Genomic DNA, 21,801 nt, shown 5'->3' with positions numbered 1-21,801 from the left:
TCCCCCCACCTGTGAAAATTCAGACGCATCTTGCGCCTGCACCTATCTGACCAATCAAACATGTAAACAACTAGCTTGCCCGTTACATAGAAAGCTGCTCTATCTGCGGTAATTGGTGGAGTAAATTAATGTTAAATAGTTTAAACTATTTTGATTTCACGTGTAAAAAATAAAATAATAATAACTATATGAACCGTTACTTTTTGTTGGGTTCGAACCGGATCATAACTTTATTATGCTGGTGGGAACACTGCAATGGAATTAAGAAAAAAATTGTTTCTGTTCGGAACTGAATGATTGAAAAATTATTTCGGATCCAACCCCTGGTCCTAACTTCACAATAGCGGCAGCCAGGGGCGCAACTTTGGTTTTAGAAGTTCATTTCCTGCATTTCTAAACAAACTAATATGACCCAAGGCCCTTCTAGCCATCTCTATTTAGAACAACAAAATCAGTCATAAGAGATAATTATTAATGTGTTTAAGTGATTGATAAGACTGAACTAGATCGGAAAGTATTGAGACCCCTTGACTTTTTCCACATTGTGTTAGGCTACAGCCTTATTCTAAAATGGATCAAATTGTTTTTTTCCCTCATCAATCTACAGACAATACCCCATAATGACAAAGCAGAAAAAGGGTTTTAGAAATGATTGCTATTTTATAAAAAACAAAAAAACTGAAATATCACATTTACATAAGTTATCAGACTCTTTACTAAGTACTTTGTTGAATCACCTTTGGCAGCGATTATAGCCTCAAGTCTTCTTGGGTATGATGCTACAAGCTTGGCACACATGTATTTGGGGAGTTTCTCCCATTCTTCTCTGCAGATCCTCTCAAGCTCTGTCAGGTTGGATGGGGAGCGCTGCTACACAGCTATTTTCAGGTCTGTTCAGAGATGTTCGATCGTGTTCAAGTCCAGGCTCTGGCTGGGCCACTCAAGGACATTCAGAGACTTGTCCCGAAGCCACTCCTGCGTTGTCTTGGCTGTGTGCTTAGGGTCGTTGTCCTGTTGGAAGGGGAACCTTCGCCCCAGTCTGAGGTCCTGAGCGCTCTGGAGCAGGTTTTCATCTCTTTACTTTGCTCTGTTCCTCTTTGCCTCAATCCTGACTAGTCTTCCAGTCCCTGCTGCTGAAAAGCATCCCCACAGCATGATGCTGCCACCACCATGCTTCACCGTAGGGATGGTGCCAGGTTTCGTGAAGACGTGACGCTTGGCATTCAGGCCAAACAGTTCAATCTTGGTTTCATCAGACCAGAGAATCTTGTTTCTCATGATCTGAGAGTCTTTAGGTGCCTTTTGGCAAACTCCAAGCAGGCTGTCATGTGCTTTTTACTGAGGAGTGGCTTCCGTCTGGCCATTCTACCATAAAGGCCTGATTAGTGGAGTGCTGCAGAGATGGTTGTCCTTCTGGAAGGTTCTCCCATCTCCACATAGGAACTCTAGAGCTCTGTCAGAGTGACCATTGGGTTCTTGGTCACCTCCCTGACCAAGGCCCTTCTCCCCCGATTGCTCAGTTTGGCCGGGCGGCCAGCTCTAGGAAGAGTCTTGGTGGTTCCAAACTTCTTCCATTTAAGAATGATGGAGGCCACTGTGTTCTTGGGGACCTTCAATGCAGCAGAAATGTTTTGGTACCCTTCCCCAGATCTGTGCCTCGACACAATCCTGTCTCGGAGCTCTATGGACAATTTCTTCGACCTCATGGCTTAGTTTTTGCTCTGACATGCACTGTCAACTGTGGGACCTTATATAGACAGGTGTGTGCCTTTCCAAATCATGTCCAATCAATTGAATTTACCACAGGTGGACTCCAATCAAGTTGTAGAAATATGGAAACATAAGGTATTTCTGTTCGTTTTTTAATACATTGTCATGAGCCCTCTCACTCCACCAGGTTACCACCTTAATGTGTTTCCACTATCTTCCACTCTGCTCATCTCTCTCTCTCTACTCAGCCTAACGAGCTCCACCTGTCCCTGCTCTGCTCGGCTCTAATTACTCTGCCAGCTGCGCTGCATTACCCACTAACCTCTCCCAGTATTTAAAGTCCCGTCTCTCAGCTCTCCTTTGTCAGATCGTCTGCAAAGCTCACACCCGGAACCTGTGTGCTCACGCTTCTGGCTCACCCTTGTTTTGTGACCCCGGACCTGCCTGATTCTTGGATACTCTTCTGCCCCAGGAAAACCAGACCTGCTTTCTGCCATTACGACTCCTGACTACTCTTCGACCCCGGTAACTCTGACCAGCCTTCTGCCTTGCTACAACGTATTTGGATTTCCCTTGAACTGTACTTCTGCCTTGTTTCATCCGCCCCGTTGTGTCTGTGTTTCCTCCCCCCAGGACTTCTGGACCACCAACCACCGGCGTCATCGGACGCACCGCTGCCACTGGGGGGCACAGACCCAGCACATTGGACGGGATAACCCCTGGAGCCTTCACTCACTCCCTACTTCCCTTCTCCCTTAAGTTTTAATAAACTTTCTGGTGTGACGCAATTGTGGTCCTCTTGTCGTCTGTCTGAACCGTGACAGTACGATCTGACCATCATGGACTCAGCGCACACTTCCCCCGACATGGAAACCGAAGAACCTGAGCAACCCACCGCCATGCTACGCCTGGAACACACTGAGAGAGAGCTAGGCCGCATGAGCGGCGACATCACCTCTCTGCTTCAGGTCGGCCACCAACAGCATCAGCAGTTCCAGCAGCACCAGCAGCAGTCCCAGCAGCAGCAACAACAACTCGCCAGGATCATTCAACTCCTCACCAACCTTACCCCAGCCAGTCTGCCCACCAGCCCTGCCTCCGAGTCACCTGCCCCGGTCATTTCAGCCGCTGCCCCGGAACCCAAGATTGGAAACCCCGAGCGGTTCAACGGCGATTCTACCCAGGTCCGGCCATTCCTGACTAGCTGCCGACTTCAGTTCTCCTTGCAGCCAAGGACCTTCGCCACGGAGGGGGCTAGGGTCGGGTATGCCATCACTCACCTGACGGGCCGAGCTCGACTCTGGGGAACAGCAGAGTTCGAACGTCAAACCCCCGCATGTGCAACCTTCGACCTGTTTGCTGAGGAGATGCTGAAGGTGTTTGACCTGGATTCACCAACCGCAGAGGCGTCTCGTGAACTGTTCAGTATTCGACAAGGCAGACGTACAGTCGCAGACCATTCCATCGACTTCCGAACCCTGGCAAGACGAAGTTCTTGGAACACACCATCGTTGGTGGACGCGTTCTTCCATAGCTTGGCTGACTATATCAAGGACGAGTTGGTCTCCCATGAACTGCCTTCCACTCTTGATGAAGCCATCGCACTGACTGTCCGGATCGACAGAAGGATACAGACCCGTCGTCGTGAGAGGGGGCGCCAAGGTCCACCAACTACCGGCATTCGGAGAGATCCGACTGGGCTCCTGTCAGCTACTGCCACTCACCCAAGTCAGCTTGATCAGTCGGAGCCTATGGAGATTGGGCGAGCCTCTCTCACTCCTGCAGAGCGCCAGCGCCGCTTCACCTCCGCCTCTCTGACTCTACTCACACCCTGGCTGCTCTGGTGGATTCTGGCGCCGAAGCCAACATAATGGACATCAAGCTGGCACGCCAACTGGGACTGGAGAACCTCCGTTTGACACCTCCTATTCCTGCCCGGGCACTGGACGGACACTTACTCGGATCGGTCACTCATGTCACGGCCCCGGTCTTGATGGGTCTGTCCGGAAACCATCAAGAAACTATCCAGTTTCACCTGCTCCCCCTCTCCAGGCCAACCCCTCATCCTGGGTTACCCATGGCTCCGCCCGGCACAACCCTCAGCTCGACTGGGTGACCGGGGTGATCAGGGAGTGGGGAGAGGACTGCCACCGAACCTGCCTGCTTGCTGCCGCACTACCCCCTCGGCCAGTACCTACTAACTCCGCCCCTGACCTCTCCCATGTCCCAGAATGCTACCATGGTCTCAGAGAAGTGTTTAACAAAGCAAGAGCCACATCTCTGCCTCCTCACCGACCGTACGACTGTGCCATCGACCTCCTCCCTGGAACAGCTCCTCCAAGGGGCCGTCTTTATTCGTTGTCTGCTCCTGAAAGAAGGTCCATGGAGGACTACATCAATGCCTCTCTGTCCACAGGATTGATCCGTTCATCTTCATCTCCGGCTGGTGCTGGCTTCTTCTTTGTGGGGAAGAGGGACGGATCTCTTCGCCCCTGCATCGACTACAGGGGACTCAACGACATCACAGTGAAAAACCGTTACCCTCTCCCTCTGCTCACCTCTGCTTTTGAGTTGCTCCAGGGAGCCACTGTTTTTACCAAGTTGGATCTCAGAAACGCTTACCACCTAGTGCGGATCCGGGAGGGAGATGAATGGAAGACCGCATTCAATACACCAACAGGCCACTACGAGTATCTGGTTATGCCTTTTGGCCTCACCAATGCTCCTGCTGTGTTCCAGGCTCTAGTGAATGATGTACTGCGGGACATGTTAAACAAGTTTGTCTTCGTTTACCTGGATGACATCTTAATCTACTCCAGAAACCTGTCTGAACACACCCGCCATGTCCAGCAAGTCCTTCATCGTCTTCTGGAGAATTCCCTCTACGCCAAGGCAGAGAAGTGTGAGTTTCACGTCAAGACAGTGGCCTTCCTGGGGTACATAGTGGCAGAGGGAAGTATCCAAATGGATCCTGCCAAAGTATCAGCAGTCACGTCATGGCATGTTCCGGAGAACAGAAAGAAGCTGCAACAGTTTCTGGGGTTTGCTAACTTCTATAGAAAGTTTATCCGGAACTACAGTACCGTTGCTGCCCCTCTCACTGCTCTAACCAGCACCAAGCAACCCTTCACCTGGACCCCAGCAGCCGACAAGGCCTTCAGTACCCTCAAGGTAAGGTTCACCTCCGCTCCCATCCTCCAGATGCCTGACGTGGACCGGCAATTCATTGTGGAGGTGGACGCCTCGGATGTGGGAGTTGGTGCTGTGATTTCTCAGTGGGCTGCGGAGGATAGGAAGCTCCATCCCTGTGCCTTTTTCTCACGTCGGTTGTCCCCCTCTGAGTGCAATTACGACATAGGGAACCGAGAGCTGCTGGCTGTGAAGCTTGCCTTGGAGGAGTGGCGTCACTGGCTGGAGGGGTCCACCATTCCATTTCTCGTTTGGACCGATCATAAGAACTTGGAGTACATCCGCACGGCCAAACGGTTGAACTCCAGGCAGTCCCGCTGGGCCCTGTTCTTCACCAGGTTTAATTTCACTCTGTCATACCGGCCTGGATCACGCAACACCAAGCCAGACGCCCTCTCCCGTCAATTCCAGAAGGATGACAACCCCTCCAAGGATCCTGCATCGATTCTGCCAAGTCCCTGCATCGTAGCAGCTCTGACCTGGGCTGTTGAGGAACAGGTGCTGGAAGCTCTCCGTAACCAGCCCGGTCCCAGCACTTGCCCAGCTGACCGCCTTTTTGTCCCCGAAAACCTAAGGTCCCAGGTCGTTCAGTGGGGACATGACTCCCGCCTAGCTTGTCACCCTGGCTCCACCCGCACTTACAACCTGCTCGCCCAGAGGTTCTGGTGGCCCGCTCTGAGAAAGGATGTACGGGAATTCGTCCAAGCCTGCCCCATCTGCAACCAACACAAGTCGTCCTGCCAGCCCCCAGCCGGATTGCTGCAGCCCCTGCCTGTGCCCAGACGTCCCTGGTCTCACATCGCCCTTGACTTTGTCACGGGGCTGCCCCCCTTCAAGGGGCAAGACCGTCATTCTCACCATAGTTGACCGATTCAGCAAGATGGCACACTTCATTCCCCTCCCCAAGCTCCCAACCGCCAAGGAGACCGCCCAGGTGGTCCTGGAACACGTCTTCCGGATCCACGGACTGCCAAAGGATGTAGTTTCTGACCGTGGTCCACAATTCTCCTCCGCTTTTTGGAAGGAGTTCTGTCACCTGCTGGGAGCCACAGTCAGTCTGACTTCCGGATTCCATCCCCAATCCAATGGGCAGTCAGAGCGGGCAAATCAGGAGCTCGAGAAGGCACTGCGTTGCATGACTTCACGCAACCCCCCACTCCTGGTCGCAGCAATTGACATGGGTGGAGTACGCACACAATTCTCTGACCTGCTCTGCCATCGGTATGTCCCCTTTCCAATGTGTTTATGGATACCAGCCTCCTCTATTTGCCAGTCAGGAAGGGGAGGTTACTTGCCCATCTGCACTTGCGTTTGCCCGTCGATGTCGCCGCACCTGGTCACAGGCCCGAGCCACACTTCTCAGATCCGTTGCCAGCTACACTACCGGGGCCAACCGTCGGAGAATCCCTGCTCCCACCTACCATGTTGGTCAAAGGGTGTGGTTGTCGTCAAGGAACCTGCCACTCAGGGTGGAGTCGCAGAAGTTGGCACCTCGGTTCATTGGCCCATTCCCTATCATAAGAGTGATTAGCCCAACTGCTGTCCGGCTCCAACTGCCTAATTCCATGAGGGTGCACCCCACTTTCCATGTGTCTAAGATTAAGCCCATTCATGAGAGTCCGCTGGTCCCTGCTGCGCCTTGTCCTCCTCCTCCACGGCTCGTCGATGGTGGTCTGGTTTACACCGTCCGCCGCCTGCTTCGGTCCAGACGGAGGGGTAGGGGTCTCCAGTACCTCATTGACTGGGAGGGCTATGGACCTGAGGAAAGGACCTGGGTGCCAGCTAGTCGGATTGTGGATAGGACTCTCATCACCGCCTTCCACCAACGGCATCCTGATCAACCTGCAATCCGTAGGGGGCCGCCCCAGAGGGATCCCTAACCGTCCTGCCCGCTCGGCTTCCTGTCCTGTGCCTGATCCTGTCTCGGGACCTGTCCCATCTCCCCGACCACGGCCCTCCGGCTTCCTCCGAGGATGAGGGCGTTCGCTCGGACCGTTCGGAGGAGTTCTAGCCCTCCTCCGGCTCCCCTCCTCCCGCCCGGCGTGGTGTTGCTCTTGGGACTTCTGGGGCCGTCCCCTTGGGGGGGTTCTGTCATGAGCCCTCTCACTCCACCAGGTTACCACCTTAATGTGTTTCCACTATCTTCCACTCTGCTCATCTCTCTCTCTCTACTCAGCCTAACGAGCTCCACCTGTCCCTGCTCTGCTCGGCTCTAATTACTCTGCCAGCTGCGCTGCATTACCCACTAACCTCTCCCAGTATTTAAAGTCCCGTCTCTCAGCTCTCCTTTGTCAGATCGTCTGCAAAGCTCACACCCGGAACCTGTGTGCTCACGCTTCTGGCTCACCCTTGTTTTGTGACCCCGGACCTGCCTGATTCTTGGATACTCTTCTGCCCCAGGAAAACCAGACCTGCTTTCTGCCATTACGACTCCTGACTACTCTTCGACCCCGGTAACTCTGACCAGCCTTCTGCCTTGCTACAACGTATTTGGATTTCCCTTGAACTGTACTTCTGCCTTGTTTCATCCGCCCCGTTGTGTCTGTGTTTCCTCCCCCCCCAGGACTTCTGGACCACCAACCACCGGCGTCATCGGACGCACCGCTGCCACTGGGGGGGGGCACAGACCCAGCACATTGGACGGGATAACCCCTGGAGCCTTCACTCACTCCCTACTTCCCTTCTCCCTTAAGTTTTAATAAACTTTCTGGTGTGACGCAATTGTGGTCCTCTTGTCGTCTGTCTGAACCGTGACATACATTTGCAAACATTTCTAAAAACCTCTGCTGTAATGTAACACAATGTGGAAAAGTCAAGGGGTCTGAATACTTTCCGAAGGCACTGTAATTCATTAATCAATTTTGTGTTGCACCTTTAACCAATAGCCTGACAAATGAACAACTCTTACAAATAAAGTACAAAGACGTAACTTTTTATTGTCTTTATTAAGACATCTTTATATCAAAATTTCAGCCAGACCGCACAGCCTGTATGCCCAACCCCCACCAGTCTAGTCAACAACTCAACTCTTTCCACAGAACAACTTCCTTCCCATTTTTTTTTATGGTTCAAGGGAAAGGTTTGGAAAACAAAAGTTGAATAAAAACACACATACACCTACACATTACCACACAGACACAGTACATCCTCCATATAAATCATATCATAGGCCTAATAGTGCTGTATAGCTCTTTTTACTTACACAAAATATAGCTTGGTCACCCCATCCTGCCCATAGGGGTCCACGACCCTGCTGCGCCCCAACCCAACACACCCCACTCAGCTTTAGGATCTTAGTGAAACATTCATTATTGGTTTCAGGTGTGTTAGGCCAAAGCCAGAGTGGCAACCAACAGTACGGCAGACCCCCCGGGCCAGGACTGAGCAGCCCAGCAGCTAGGGACTGCCTAAATAGGTATCTCCACTGACGTGGGCAAGTTTTCAATACAGACTCCTTTTGTCGTACATTATTCCATGTAAGTTGCACAGTATACCCTCAATCTTGTAATAATTCAAATCTAATGATACATAACTTGACATTCCTTCGATCAATAGTGGCAGGATAACCAACCTTCCAATTAATGGCAATTCATTTCTTAGCAACTACAAATGCTAGGTTACACAGTTTATTCTGATAAGTCTCCAGTATCAACATTTCCAAGCAAACAAAAACAGGGAGAAGGGACAAGCTGTAGACATGCTGAGCTAAAAGAACATACTCTTTGCCAGAATTCAGCCAGCCTTCACAAGACTACAACATCAAATATGTCCCATTTTGTGTTTTACACCTCCAGCAGAATAAATACATTTCTGAGTGCATTATATTCAGTTTCACTGCCATATAGTACGTTCAATGGATGGTCTTAAACTGCAGTAATTTATGTCTGAGATTGTAGAACATGACTGGGTATTATAACATATTTGTATTAATTCATCATTAGTAGCATCTCTCAGGAAACGAGGCATATGTCGCACGTCACTACGTCACAGGAGAGGCATTTGAACGTAAACTTAAAAAAATATCTAAATACATTTTTGGACAGAAATGCCTTCTGGAACATGTGAACTTTCATGTGCCTTAATAACAAACTTGTTTTCCATCTGTAAATATGAATAAAATTATTAAATTACGAGCCTAGTTGGTTTAGGCACGGAAAAAGACAGGAACCTTCCCGCTAGCCATGATTGGCTGAGATAATGGATGGGCTGGACATCCCGAGAGATGAGTTTGGATTGGTCTGCCATGTAGCACGCTTCTGTCTATAACATGAGCCGGTCAGTATGTGTAACTAATCCGTTCTAACACTGCTTTTTTGAAAGATATCACGTAGTAGAACGGCAAAAGTGTTGTTCTCCACTTTCTGGAGGACCGAGTTTTGAAATCAGTGGAATGCCCGGTGGAATTAGAGTATGACAGCTAACGAGATGTAGAAAATTCTGGCGTTTGATTGCAAATATGCAGAGGGGGTCGAAAAAGAGAACATTCATTTCAATTAACAGGTGTGCCTTGATAGAAGTTAATTTGTATAATGTATTTCCTTCTTAATGTGTTTGAGCCAATCAGTTATGTTGTGATAAGGTAGGGGTGGGATACAGAAGATAGACCTATTTGGTAAAATACCATGTCCATATTATGACAAGAACAGCTCAAATAAGCAAAGAGAAACAACAGTCCATCATTACTGTCATCAAGGCAAAAGGTGGCTACTTTGAAGTATAGCAAATATAACATATATTTTGATTTGTTTAACTCTTTTTTGGTTACTACATGATTCCATATGTGCCATTTCATATGTCTTCACTATTATTCTACAATGTAGAAAATAGTAAAAATAAAGAAGAATCCTGGAATGAATAGGTGTGTCCAAACTTTTCACTGGTACTGTATACGGGTAAGATAGTCTAGATAGCTACATTTTCAGATATAATACTTTTCTAATTTTGCGTACTGTAAGCTAGCTAGCTAACGTTAGCTGGCTGGCTTTCTAGCTTACTCTACTTGTATGATCTGTGTAGAAAGATTTTTCGTATCTCAGAGCCATTTGCATTGCTAGTTATAGCCTAGCTAGCTTGCTAACATGGAACCTGGTTGGTTAGCTACCTGCAGATTCATGCAGGGTATTAACATTATGAGTTGGGATTATGGTTAATTGTTTAGCTAGCTAGCTACATATCTAAACAAAATACGCTACTATGCAAGTAACCATTTCACTACACGTTCTGTATCCTGTGCATGTGTCAAATCAAGTTTGATTTTATTTGATATAGTATGTGTTTACCAGAGATGGTAATGTGAAGAACATGACCTGCACCTGCACCAAGGTCAAAACAGGATACAGCGTTAGGCCAAAGATACTAAATTCTAAAATTCTCCATTAGAATGCCCTGCTTTTATTTCTTCACAACCGTAAGCTATTTTCTGTAATTGGCTCGCCATTAACTTGTAAATAATTATCTTGTTGTGAGTTTATTTCCTGTAATAATGAAGACATGAGCTAAAGTGAAGACGTTGTCAGCTATATGATATAGTCATTATTTGTACATTAGCTAGCTAGCTAACGAGCTAGAAACGAACCAAAACATTGTTTCGAAAGTTGCTTTTAGTTGCCTGGTTTGCTAGATTGACATGTACTAAATTCATTTTTAAACGGGTGGATTTATTGGTGTTAAAATACACTAGTTATGCTATTTTGGACCATCCGGCTGCTGATGTCATGCAGCCTGTAGTTTTTGTGTTTATACTTTTTCATAACGACAATGACAAGTTTGATGTCGGACCAGAATAGAATGTTCATGATGTCACCACGACAACTGTCAATAGACGTAGTATAAACCAGCCTTTAGTCTTGACATCTTTGATTGTTTAGTACATGGCCTCACATGTGAATCCTTAAAGAGATGGGTGGGGATAAGGCTTAAGAGGGTGTGAACGATGCTGAATGGGTGTAGACAAAGACGAGCTCTCCAGTAGGTTTACCAAAACATTCAAGGGACATTTTTTCAAAAGTGAGGTTACAAGTTTATTAACTTTCAAAGCAGAATTACTTTCTCATTGTTCCTCAACTGTAGTGTATGATATACAATTTTCTAGCTCTGAGTGTCTCCTTTTATCAGCCAACAAGTTCTCAGCATATGTGGGAACTCCTATCAACACAATTTCAAATGTTGCTACATAAGACCAAATCAAGCCGGTCGGTCACATTTTTGTTTGACATGTTTTGCGTGATCTGGAAAATACTCTATCAACCCTTGATACAGTTTGGAAATCAACTTTAGAGGTTAATCAGACTGCCTTCAAATAGTATAAAGCTTTGATGCTTCTTGCTTGTCCAGTGTTTGCTGCACATAGAGAATTAAGTGTTGTATCTGCAAAAGCTCACTTCTGAGCCGTCACAGACTGGTCTTCATTGGCTGCCTGACATTGATGAGACCCCTGTCACCATCTGATCCTGCTCAGATGAGGCATGATAAAGAATTACCTTAGTGTACATTTATATATTATATTATCCAAGAATAATATCCCAGACTGTAGCCTACCCATCAAATCAAAATTGAACTTTGTATCCATTCACTGATTTTTATAATATACTGCAAAATTCACCTGAGCTTCGTAGACTGGTCTTCCCTGGCTGTCTGACCCTGCAGGGACATGATGAGCATAGTGTTGTGTACTGACTGTGCACCATGACAGTGAAGCCTGTAGAGCTGTTTATAATGTGTCAGTAGGGAATTAGCTAGGGAAACTGACAGATCAATAACGTTACATTGCTATACTCACTAATAAAACTCACATTGCGCTGAAAAAAATGGTCTTCAATCATTGGCAGCTGTTTTCATTGTTTGATTCAGGTCTAGTGTGATTGAAGCAAAAAAAGAGCTAAAGTTAGTGAGCTAGCTAGTTAGCTAGCTAACATTAGGCAACTTTTGGCTAGCTCTAGCTAATGGTACAATGGTACATCATCAAATTTACTTCTGTTGAAACGGGACAAAACAACAGCCTCAGAGCAATCGGGTATGCTGTTTTCCTGTTTCAGCTGGCTGGATTTAGGACTGCATGGACAGTTTTAGAATATTGGGGGGGGGGTCATGTCCCCCTTGTGCCCAGTGAAAGTTGCGCCCCTGGCGGCAGCAAACCTATAGGGCCGGTTTCCTAGACACAGAAAGTATTGGACTTAAAAGGATATGGAGATTCTCCATCGAAAGTGCTTCTTAGTCCAAGGCTAAATTTAATCTGTCTCTGGAAAAATGGCCCTAGCGTATAATGCAAGTTTGGCTAGTCAGAAGTCTCAGAACAGAGAATATTCATACTGTACTGTGGTGTAGACTCTGAGCCAAGCCACAGAGCCCCAGTCTTACAAACCCACCCACAAGAAGGGAGAGAGGGGGAGGAGGAACACAACTGCACCTACTGTTCTCTGAACAGTGGCTTCTTTACTACAAGGTGTTTACGCAATATGATTCAGCTGACATGGTGTCAGCTTTACAGAAAACAGACTTCGAAGTGGGCAAGGGAAAGTGAGAAAGGGAACGTGAGCAAGTAAGATGTAGCTACCAGACTTACAAAACCAAAACACTTACTGTGTTTCGGAGTGTCCCCCCACTAACTTTCTATGAGTTTTGTCCATCTGATCTCTGTTGGAGGGGGAGGGGGGGTTTCAGATTCAAGGTTCAACAGTTAAACCATTCCAAACCAGCTTTACAACTGCACAGCCTGAGCATTGGCATGCCATAATGTTGCTCCAGGATACATTTTATAAAATTGTATCCTAAAACCTACACAGCCTACAAGTAAAGACACTAACGAATGGAACTGGAAAATCTGGACGTAGAAAATACACTGATACAGATTCTAGACTACAACATAGGTTGATGGATGTGAGGGTGGCTTCACATGGAAATAAAGAAGTGCACGGTCACATGAAAATCAGCACAACATAGCCCAATGTCAAAAGAGAGAAATATTGCTTGGCTCCAGCTTCTTGCCTCTTTTCAGTGGCCTTTAAAGGGATAGTTTACTTTTTGGAAAATGAAACTAATACTTTCAAAAAATGTACTATCCCTGTTAAAACACTACTTAAAAAGATGTTCATGTTATACTCATCTTATCATGAGTTAAATCCCACTGGGCACAGATGTCAATTCAAAGTCTATTCCACATTGGTTCAACGTAATTTCATTGAAATGACATGGAAACAAAATTGATTCAACTAGTGTGTGCCCAGTGGGATGTTTGTCATTTTAAAGAATGTTTCTGCAGATGTGGCCCTTCCAGTAGGAGTCCACCCACTCACTGCCTAAACAGTCTTATTGTTACATGTTATACTGTATAATATGTATAGTATGTACAGTCGTGGTCAAAAGTTTTGAGAATGACACAAGTATTGGTCTTCACAAAGTTTGCTGCTTCAGTGTTTTTAGATATTTTTGTCAGATGTTACTATGGTATACTGAAGTATAATTACAAGCATTCCATACGTGTCAAAGGCTTTTATTGACAATTACATTAAGTTTATGCAAAGAGTCAATATTTGCAGTGTTGACCCTTCTTTTTCAAGACCTCTGCAATCCGCCCTGGCATGCTGTCAATTAACTTCTGGGCCACATCCTGACTGATGGCAGCCCATTCTTGCATAATCAATGCTTGGAGTTTGTCAGAATTTGTGGGGTTTTGTTTGTCCACCCGCCTCTTGAGGATTGACCACAAGTTCTCAATGGGATTAAGGTCTGGGGAGTTTCCTGGTCATGAACCCAAAATGTCGATGTTTTGTTCCCCGAGCCACTTAGCAAGGTGCTCCATCGTGCTGGAAAAGGCATTGTTCGTCACCAAACTGTTCTTGGATGGTTGGGAGAAGTTGCTCTCTGAGGATGTGTTGGTACCATTCTTTATTCATGGCTATGTTCTTAGGCAAAATTGTGAGTGAGCCCACTCCCTTGGCTGAGAAGCAACCCCACACATGATTGGTCTCAGGATGCTTTACTGTTGGCATGTCACAGGACTGATGGTTGCGCTCACCTTGTCTTCTCCGGACAAGCTTTTTTCCGGATGCCCCAAACAATCGGAAAGGGGATTCATCAGAGAAAATGACTTTACCCCAGTCCTCAGCAGTCCAATCCCTGTACCTTTTGCAGAATATTAGTATGTCCCTGATGTTTTTCCTGGAGAGAAGTGGCTTCCTCGCTGCCCTTCTTGACACCAGGCCATCCTCCAAAAGTCACCATCTCACTGTGCGTGCAGATGCACTCACATCTGCCTGCTGCCATTCCTGAGCAAGCTCTGCACTGGTGGTGCCCCGCAGCTGAATCAACTTTAGGAGAGGGTCCTGCCGCTTGCTGGACTTTCTTGGGCGCCCTGAAGCCTTCTTCACAACAATTGAACCTCTCTCCTTGAAGTTCTTGATGATCCAATAAATGGTTGATTTAGGTACAATCTTACTAGCACCAATATCCTTGCCTGTGAAGCCCTTTTTGTGCAAAGCAATGATGACGGCATGTGTTTCCTTGCAGGTAACCATGGTTAACAGAGGAAGAACAATGATTTCAAGCACCACCCTCCTTTTAAAGTCTGTTATTCTAACTCAATCAGCATGACAGAGTGATCTCCAGCCTTGTCCTCATCAACACTCTCACCTGTGTTAACGAGAGTATCACTGACATGATGTCAGCTGGTCCTTTTGTGGCAGAGCTGAAATGCAGTGGAAATGTTTTTGGGGGATTACGTTTATTTTCATGGCAAAGAGGGACTTTGCAATTAATTGCAATTCATCTGATCACTCTTCATAACATTCTGAAGTATTCTCAAAACTTTTGACCACGACTGTATATATACACTGTATATGTGCAGTATATGTAAACTGTGTACTGCTCTGTGCTACAGTATATACAAATGCCTTGTTATGACTAATATTCAGCTAGAATTCCTGTCCAAACTATGAGTTGACTCATTTTATTTGACCTTTATTTATCCATCTTTGTCTCATTAAGATAAAAATCTATTTTGCAAGAGAGTCCTGATCAAGTTAGCAGAAGAGTCCACAGTTCTCCTAAAGAAATAGCCACTCAATAGTATATGAGAGAATGTCCTGACTTCTATAAACTCACAGTAAACATTATGCTGATAATGTAGGGCAGATACAGTATATAGTCTCTAGTGTGAGAGTGAAGACATGCTGTAAAAGCCTGTAGAAATGATATGGTGGTGTATGCCACTCCATTGTAACCTTAGTAGCAGTACACACAAGGAGCGATATACACATACACACACACACACTGTGATGGGATAGAGTTTCCCCTGTCTTACCTGCCCCAGATGGCTCGTGGTAGATGACCAGCGTCGCAGGGGTGGGTCTTCTCCTACGAATCTGAGATGGGGGAAGAAGGGGTGAGGGATAGCCTATGATACAGCTCTGGGGTGAAGTTTCCCCTAGGTAAAGATTTACGATCAGCTTCCCCTTCCCCAATCCCAACCTTAATCATTAGTGTGTGTGTGTGTGTGTGGGGGGGGGGGGGATAACCACCCTACACTATAATGCACAGCAGGATCTAATCCTCAGCAGCATCTAATCCTCTAATTCTGTGTGTTCCATCCATTACTAGCCGAAAGAGTTGCATCAGGCTGATATTGGTTGTAGTAATGGATGTATGGGCATGAAGAAGGTTTTGCTTCAACCATTAAAGAAACATGATATTGTTCATGCTGACTGTGTAAATGCAATCAACTTCAAGCATGATGTTTGTGAATCATCTTTAGAAGAATTGCTAGATAGTTTATTGCACAAATATTAAAATTAGCTATAAAGATGATCATGAATAAAACCAAACGCTATTCCATAAAGACCAGGGCAATTATGTATTAAGCGTCTCAGAGCAGGAGTGCTGATCTAGGATCAGCTCCCCCTGTCCATGTAATATTATTTATTGTGATCTAAAAGGCTAAACTGATCCTAAATCAGCACTCTTACTCTGAGACACTTGATACATACGTCCCCAGCTCGTCAACTAGCAACAAACCCATCTAGCCATCTTCTCTCTAGTGAAGTCCAAATGACCAAATATACCCGTCACCCCATGCACAGTACCTGCCACCCACCCCCCACAAGCCAATAGTGCAGTGGGATGAACTCACATGCTCAGCTGCCTGAGGGTCCAACTGGCTCTGAAAGGGAGGCACAGAAAACTGGATCTTCTTGGGACTGTTAGGCTCCATACTGCTACCACACGAAACAGACAGAGAGAGCGCAAGGGAGATGGAGAGGTAGAAAGAGAGGAGGGGAATGCTGACAGAGAGAGAGAGGGAGGGGGGCTGTGTAGACAGGCACACAGTAGCAGTCGCTCTCCTCCTCCTCCTCCTCCGGATCCCTCCAACTACCCCGGAGTGGATAGCCCTCCCTCCACTTCTCCAGACAAATAGTTAAGGTTTTATCACAGGGGAGAAGGGGAGAGATTGAAAAGGAGCTTCTGTCCCGTGATCAGTATTTGATATTTGTGGGTAATGTAGCGGTCTAATGTAGCTATGCTCCTTTGTACATGTGCATCCCATGTACATGATGCAGTATGCCTCTGATATTGTAGAACTGCCTCTAAGTGCAAAGCCGTGGTAGAGTGGGTAACACTCCCAGCTTTACGCACATGTACGATTCTCCGCCGGAGACTGGGATTCAATCTCAGAGTCCACCTCTCACACTTTGTTTCCTCTTAACCTGCCACCTAATCTGTTTCTGATACATCTGTAATTAAAAAAATAAAATATAATAAAAAATACGCAATACGACTCTAAATCTCTATAGGGCTGCCTCTGATCAACCCTACAGAATACATGTGGGTGGCCCAGTTCACAGGGCTCTGAGTATGACTGGCAGCCTTTTATTTTATTTTATTTTACCAGGTAAGTTGACTGAGAACACATTCTCATTGACAGCAACGACCTGGGGAATAGTTACAGGGGAGAGGAGGGGGGATGAATGAGCCAATCAAATCAAATCACATTATATTTGTCACATGCGCCGAATACAACAGGTGTAGATCTTACCGTGAAATGCTTACTTACAAGCCCTTAACCAACAATGCAGTTTTAAGAAAATATTTACTAAATAAACCAACAAATATATATATATATATACATATAAAGTAACACAATAAAATAACAATAATTGGGCTATAAACAGGGGGTACCGGTACCGGAGTCAATGTGCGGGGGTCAGGGACGGCCTGTTCAATAGGGCGATATGGGCGACGCACTGCCAAACGGGAAAAGGAAGGGATTTTTTTTCTAATCAATCATATCACGGCAACAGTAGTTATCAGTGTTCACGTCTGATCTGCCAGCCACTAAATGTCAAATCAGGCTAAAGTCATGCTTCAAATGGCCCCGCCCGTTTTTGGGGCGATTTCAGTCAGGTTGAAAATCGCCCAGAAGTCTCTCATAGCCTGTCATGTAAAATCAATTTTTTTCAAATTTCAAAGCTTTCAATACATTCTCTATGGGTGTCTGTGGGCTTGCACTTACGCGCTTTCGTCATACGTGACGTAACCATGAACGTAACTAAGACAATAGCGGCTAGCAGCGTCTCTGTTGCGACCTGCAGTGTGACGTTATTTTATGTTTTTAATTTGTAGACTTAGTTTACAAACATTCTGCCAACCATGGATTTCCAGTGGTGGGTTTTGGACTGATCTTGTTGATCGTGTACATACCCGCTACGAACGGACTAAATAATGAAAACGCTGCTGGCAGCGGAATCCAATACAGCTGGGAGACTTGGCTGGATGACAGAGTCCCGGACAGAGAAGTGGAGCCGGCCGGCTTCACCCTGGTCAGAGCGGACCGCGATCCTGGTAAGAGAGCGACTCTGTACCCCGACATTGAACTGCTTTCTGTGTCATTGCGACCTTACTATCTGCCCCGTGAGTTCCCCCAATTGTTTGTTACCGTTGTGTACTGTTGATAATCACAAGTTTACTGGAGAACTGAGACCAAGTAGAGACTTTGGACAGGGTGGATATGGTATAACAAAGGCAGTTTATTCAGAGGTAAAGATATCTGGAATCGCGTGCACGGACTCGTTCGTCAAACTCTTAGGGAGAAGAGAGCCCCGAAAACATTGTGTGCAGACATTTTATACAATAAATGATGTAGGTTGAATCTAGTAGTTCTGATCTTCTGATTGGTCCTGATGAGTTGGGCGAGGTCCCCTCCACTGTTGCATTGGCTCTGAGTCGGGTTCTCTGTCTTCAAATGTTCAGCCTAAAGAGAGGGGATTTTTGTGTGTGTGTGTGTGTGTGTTTAACAGTGATGATGTGTGTGTGTGTGTGTGTTATCAGTGATGATGTGTGTGTGTGTGTGTGTGTGTGTGTCCTCAGAGCAAGAACTCGTGAGTTGGAAGAACTGAGAGACCTATGGCGTGGGTGTTGTCCTTGGCCACCTGCTGACAAGGCTGACAAGATAGGACTCTTTTGTCCATTGTTATAGGATAGGAACAGCATTGATTGAAAACAAACGCCCAACACAAAATGGGTCATGCACAAGATTTTAGTCAGACCAAGCTATAACATTATATATTTACTACGACAGTACATTCAACCAAAAGCTAATATAACAAAGGCATCAGAGATTATTTATAATCTGTCACAGAAACTGGAATCCATCTCCCCAGATCAGTCAATAAATGCTTCTGGTATTGACTTATATGCTGCCCCTGTCTTCATGTTGTTGCTGGACATATCTTTTTTAAAATGTGTGTAGGTCACCTAAATCATCAGAAAAATTGCCCCTCCTGAGAATTTTTTCAGGAGCCGCCACTGGCGGGGGTACAGGTTAGTCAAGGTAATTTGTACATGTAGGTAGGGGTAAAGTGACAATGCATAGATAATAAACAGTGAGCAGCAGCAATGTAAATACAAAGGCGGGGGGGGTGTCCGGGTGGAAATAGTCCGGGTGGACATTTGATAAATTGTTCAGCAGTCTTATGGCTTGTTAAGGAGCTGTTACAGAGGCTTGTGGACCTAGACTTGGCTCTCCGGTACCGCTTGCCGTGCGGTAGCAGATTAACAGTCTATGACTTGGGTGATTGGAGTCTTTGACAATTTTTTGGGCCTTCATCTGTCACTGCCTAGTATGGAGGTCCTGGATGGCAGGAAGCTTGGCCCCAGTGATGTACTGGGCCTTACGCACTACCCTCTGTAGTGCCTTATAGTCGAATACCGAGCAGTTGTAATACCAGGCAGTGATGCAACCATCAGGATGCTCTCGCTGGTGTAGCTGTGGAACTTTTTGAGGATCTAGGGACCCATGCCAAATCTTTTCAGTCTCCTGAGGGGGAAAAGGCGTTGTCGTTCCCTCTTCACGACATTCGCGGTATGTTTGGATCATGCTAGTTTGTTGGTGATGTGGACACCAAGGAACTTGAAACTCTCGACCCGCTCCACTACAGCCCATCGATGTGAATGGGGGCTTGTTCGGCCCTCCTTTTTCTGTAGTCCACGATCATCTCCTTTGTCTTGCTCACATTGAGGAAGAGGTTGTTGTCCTGGCACCACACTGCCAGGTCTCTGACCTCCTCCCTATAGGCTGTCTCATTGTTGTCGGTCATCAGGCCTACCACCGTTGTGTCATCAGCAAACTTAATGATGGTGTTGGAATCGTGCTTGGCCACACAGTCGTGGGTGAACAAGGAGTACAGGAGAGAACTAACAATGCACCCCTTAGGGGCCCCCGTGTTGAGGATCAGCGTGGCAGATGTGTTGTTGCCTACCCTTACCACCTGGGGGCGGACCGTCAGGAAGTCCACGATCCAGTTGCAGATGGAGGTGTTTAGTCCCAGGGTCCTTAGCTTAGTGATGAGCTTTGTGGGCACTATGGTGTTGAACGCTGAGCTGTAGTCAATGAACAGCATTCTCACATAGGTGTTCCTTTTGTCCAGGTGGGAAAGGGCAGTGTGGAGTGCGATTGAGATTGCGTCATCTGTGGATCTATTGGGGTGGTATGCGAATTGGAGTGGGTCTAGAGTTTCTGGGATGATGGTGTTGATGTGAGCCATGACCAGCCTTTCAAAGCACTTCATGGCTACCGACGTGTGTGCTACAGGGTTGTAGTCATTTAGGCAGGTTACCTTCACTTTCTTGGGCACAGGGACTATGGTGGTCTGCTTGAAACATGTAGGTATTACAGACTCGGTCAGGGAGAGGTTGAAAATGTCAGTGAAGACACATGCCAGTTGGTCCGCGCATGCTCTGAGTACACGTCCTGGTAATCCGTCTTGCTCCACGGCCTTGTGAATGTTGAAATGTTTAAAGGTCTTGCTCACATCGGCTACAGAGAGCGTGACCACACAGTCGTCCGAACAGCTGGTGCTCTCATGCATGCTTCAGTGTTACTTGCCTCGAAGTGAGCATAAAAGGCATTTAGCCCATCTGGTAGGCTCGCGTCACTGGACAGCTCGTGGCTGGGTTTCCCTTTGTAGTCCGTAATAGTTTTCAAGACCTGCCACACCCGACGAGCATCAGAGCCGGTGTGGTAGGATTCAATCTTAGTCCTGTATTGACGCTTTTACTGTTTGATGGTTCTTTTCGGTAGCATCAACATTATCTACAAAATAAGTTACAAACAATGCGAAAAAAACACACAAAATAGCACAATTGGTTAGGAGCCCGTAAAACGGCGGCGCCATTCTTATTGGAAGCTGGGGATGATTAGGTGGCCATTATAGTATGAGGGCTAGATTGGGAATTTAGCGTGTTGGCTGACACAGAAAAACAAAATATGTCAGCGTGCACAAACTCTACCCACATTCGGATTACTTTAGATTTTTAGAAAGTGTTTTACTCAATTATTTCGATCACTGGTGAGCTCACCCCTTATGTGATACAAATTAAATAGTAATTGCTATTAGCTCATTCATATTATGGTTTCTGTCAGCCGAGAGATAGCTAAATATTAAAATATGACAGCTTGTGTTAGTTCACTCTTTCCTCAGACTAATGTAGCCTACATTTTCCGATTTGGATGAGAATTGTGTTATGCTGTTGTTACTTCGGTGAATGTCCGAACATCTGCATCCAAAAATCAACATCTCACATTGAGAACATAAAGTTGTAAAGACTGTGTTTGTGCAAAATGTTTCTGTGAAAAAAAAGTGTGGCCAGCTCAAACGCTGACTGTTGCAATGTTCTATCTACTGAAGTGTTCTAATCACACCAGTTTAAGCGTTATGATCACACTGGTGTGTTCGTACATGTCAAAAGGTTAAACAAATGTGTTGGCAAAAATGTCCAAGTCACTTGTTGCGACTGGTACAGGTACAGTATTTTGTTGCATTACAACCTGTAATTTAAATGGATTTTTATTTTGAATTTCATGTAATGGGCATACACAAAATAGTTCAAATTGGTGAAGTGAAATGAAAAAAATAACTTGTTTCAAAAAATTCTAAAGAATAAATATCGGAAAAGTGGTGCGTGCATATGTATTCACCCCCTTTGCTATGAAGCCCCTAAAAAAAGATCTGGTGCAACCAATTACGTTCAGAAGTCACATAATTAGTTAAATAAAGTCCACCTGTGTGCAATCTAAGTGTCACATGATCTGTCACATGATCTCAGTATATATACACCTGTTCTGAAAGGCCCCAGAGTCTGCAACACCACCAAGCAAGCGGCAAAATGAAGACCAAGGAGCTCTCCAAACAGGTCAGGGACAAAGTTGTGGAGAAGTACAGATCAGGGTTGGGTTATAAAAATATGTCAGAAACGTTGAACATCCCACGTAGCACCATTAAATCCATTATTAAAAAAATTGAAAGAATATGGCACCACAACAAACCTGCCAAGAGAGGGCCGACCACCAAAACTCACGGACCAGGCAAGGAGGGCATTAATCAGAGAGGCAACAAAGAGACCAAAGATAACCCT

General features: G+C 46.1%; 1 protein-coding gene across 3 annotated transcripts in view; it reads right to left on the bottom strand.

Moving 5' to 3' along the window:
- LOC121555918 (protein phosphatase 1 regulatory subunit 1C-like) overlaps positions 1 to 16,243 on the bottom strand; it is a 53,268-nt gene extending 37,025 nt beyond the window's left edge. For all 3 annotated transcript variants that reach the window (XM_041869775.2, XM_041869776.2, XM_045213636.1), the window contains exons 1-2: positions 16,022 to 16,243; positions 15,197 to 15,257 (exon numbers count right to left, since the gene is read on the bottom strand). In XM_041869775.2, coding sequence (XP_041725709.1) covers positions 15,197 to 15,257; positions 16,022 to 16,102 — 142 coding nt within the window. In that variant the 5' untranslated portion in view covers positions 16,103 to 16,243. The remainder of the gene's footprint in view (positions 1 to 15,196; positions 15,258 to 16,021) is intronic.
- Positions 16,244 to 21,801: the final 5,558 nt, after the last annotated feature.

Source organism: Coregonus clupeaformis, unplaced genomic scaffold (genome assembly GCF_020615455.1).
Source record: "Coregonus clupeaformis isolate EN_2021a unplaced genomic scaffold, ASM2061545v1 scaf0133, whole genome shotgun sequence".
Taxonomy (NCBI): Eukaryota; Metazoa; Chordata; class Actinopteri; order Salmoniformes; family Salmonidae; genus Coregonus; species Coregonus clupeaformis.
This window is presented reverse-complemented; position numbering and strand designations above follow the sequence as displayed.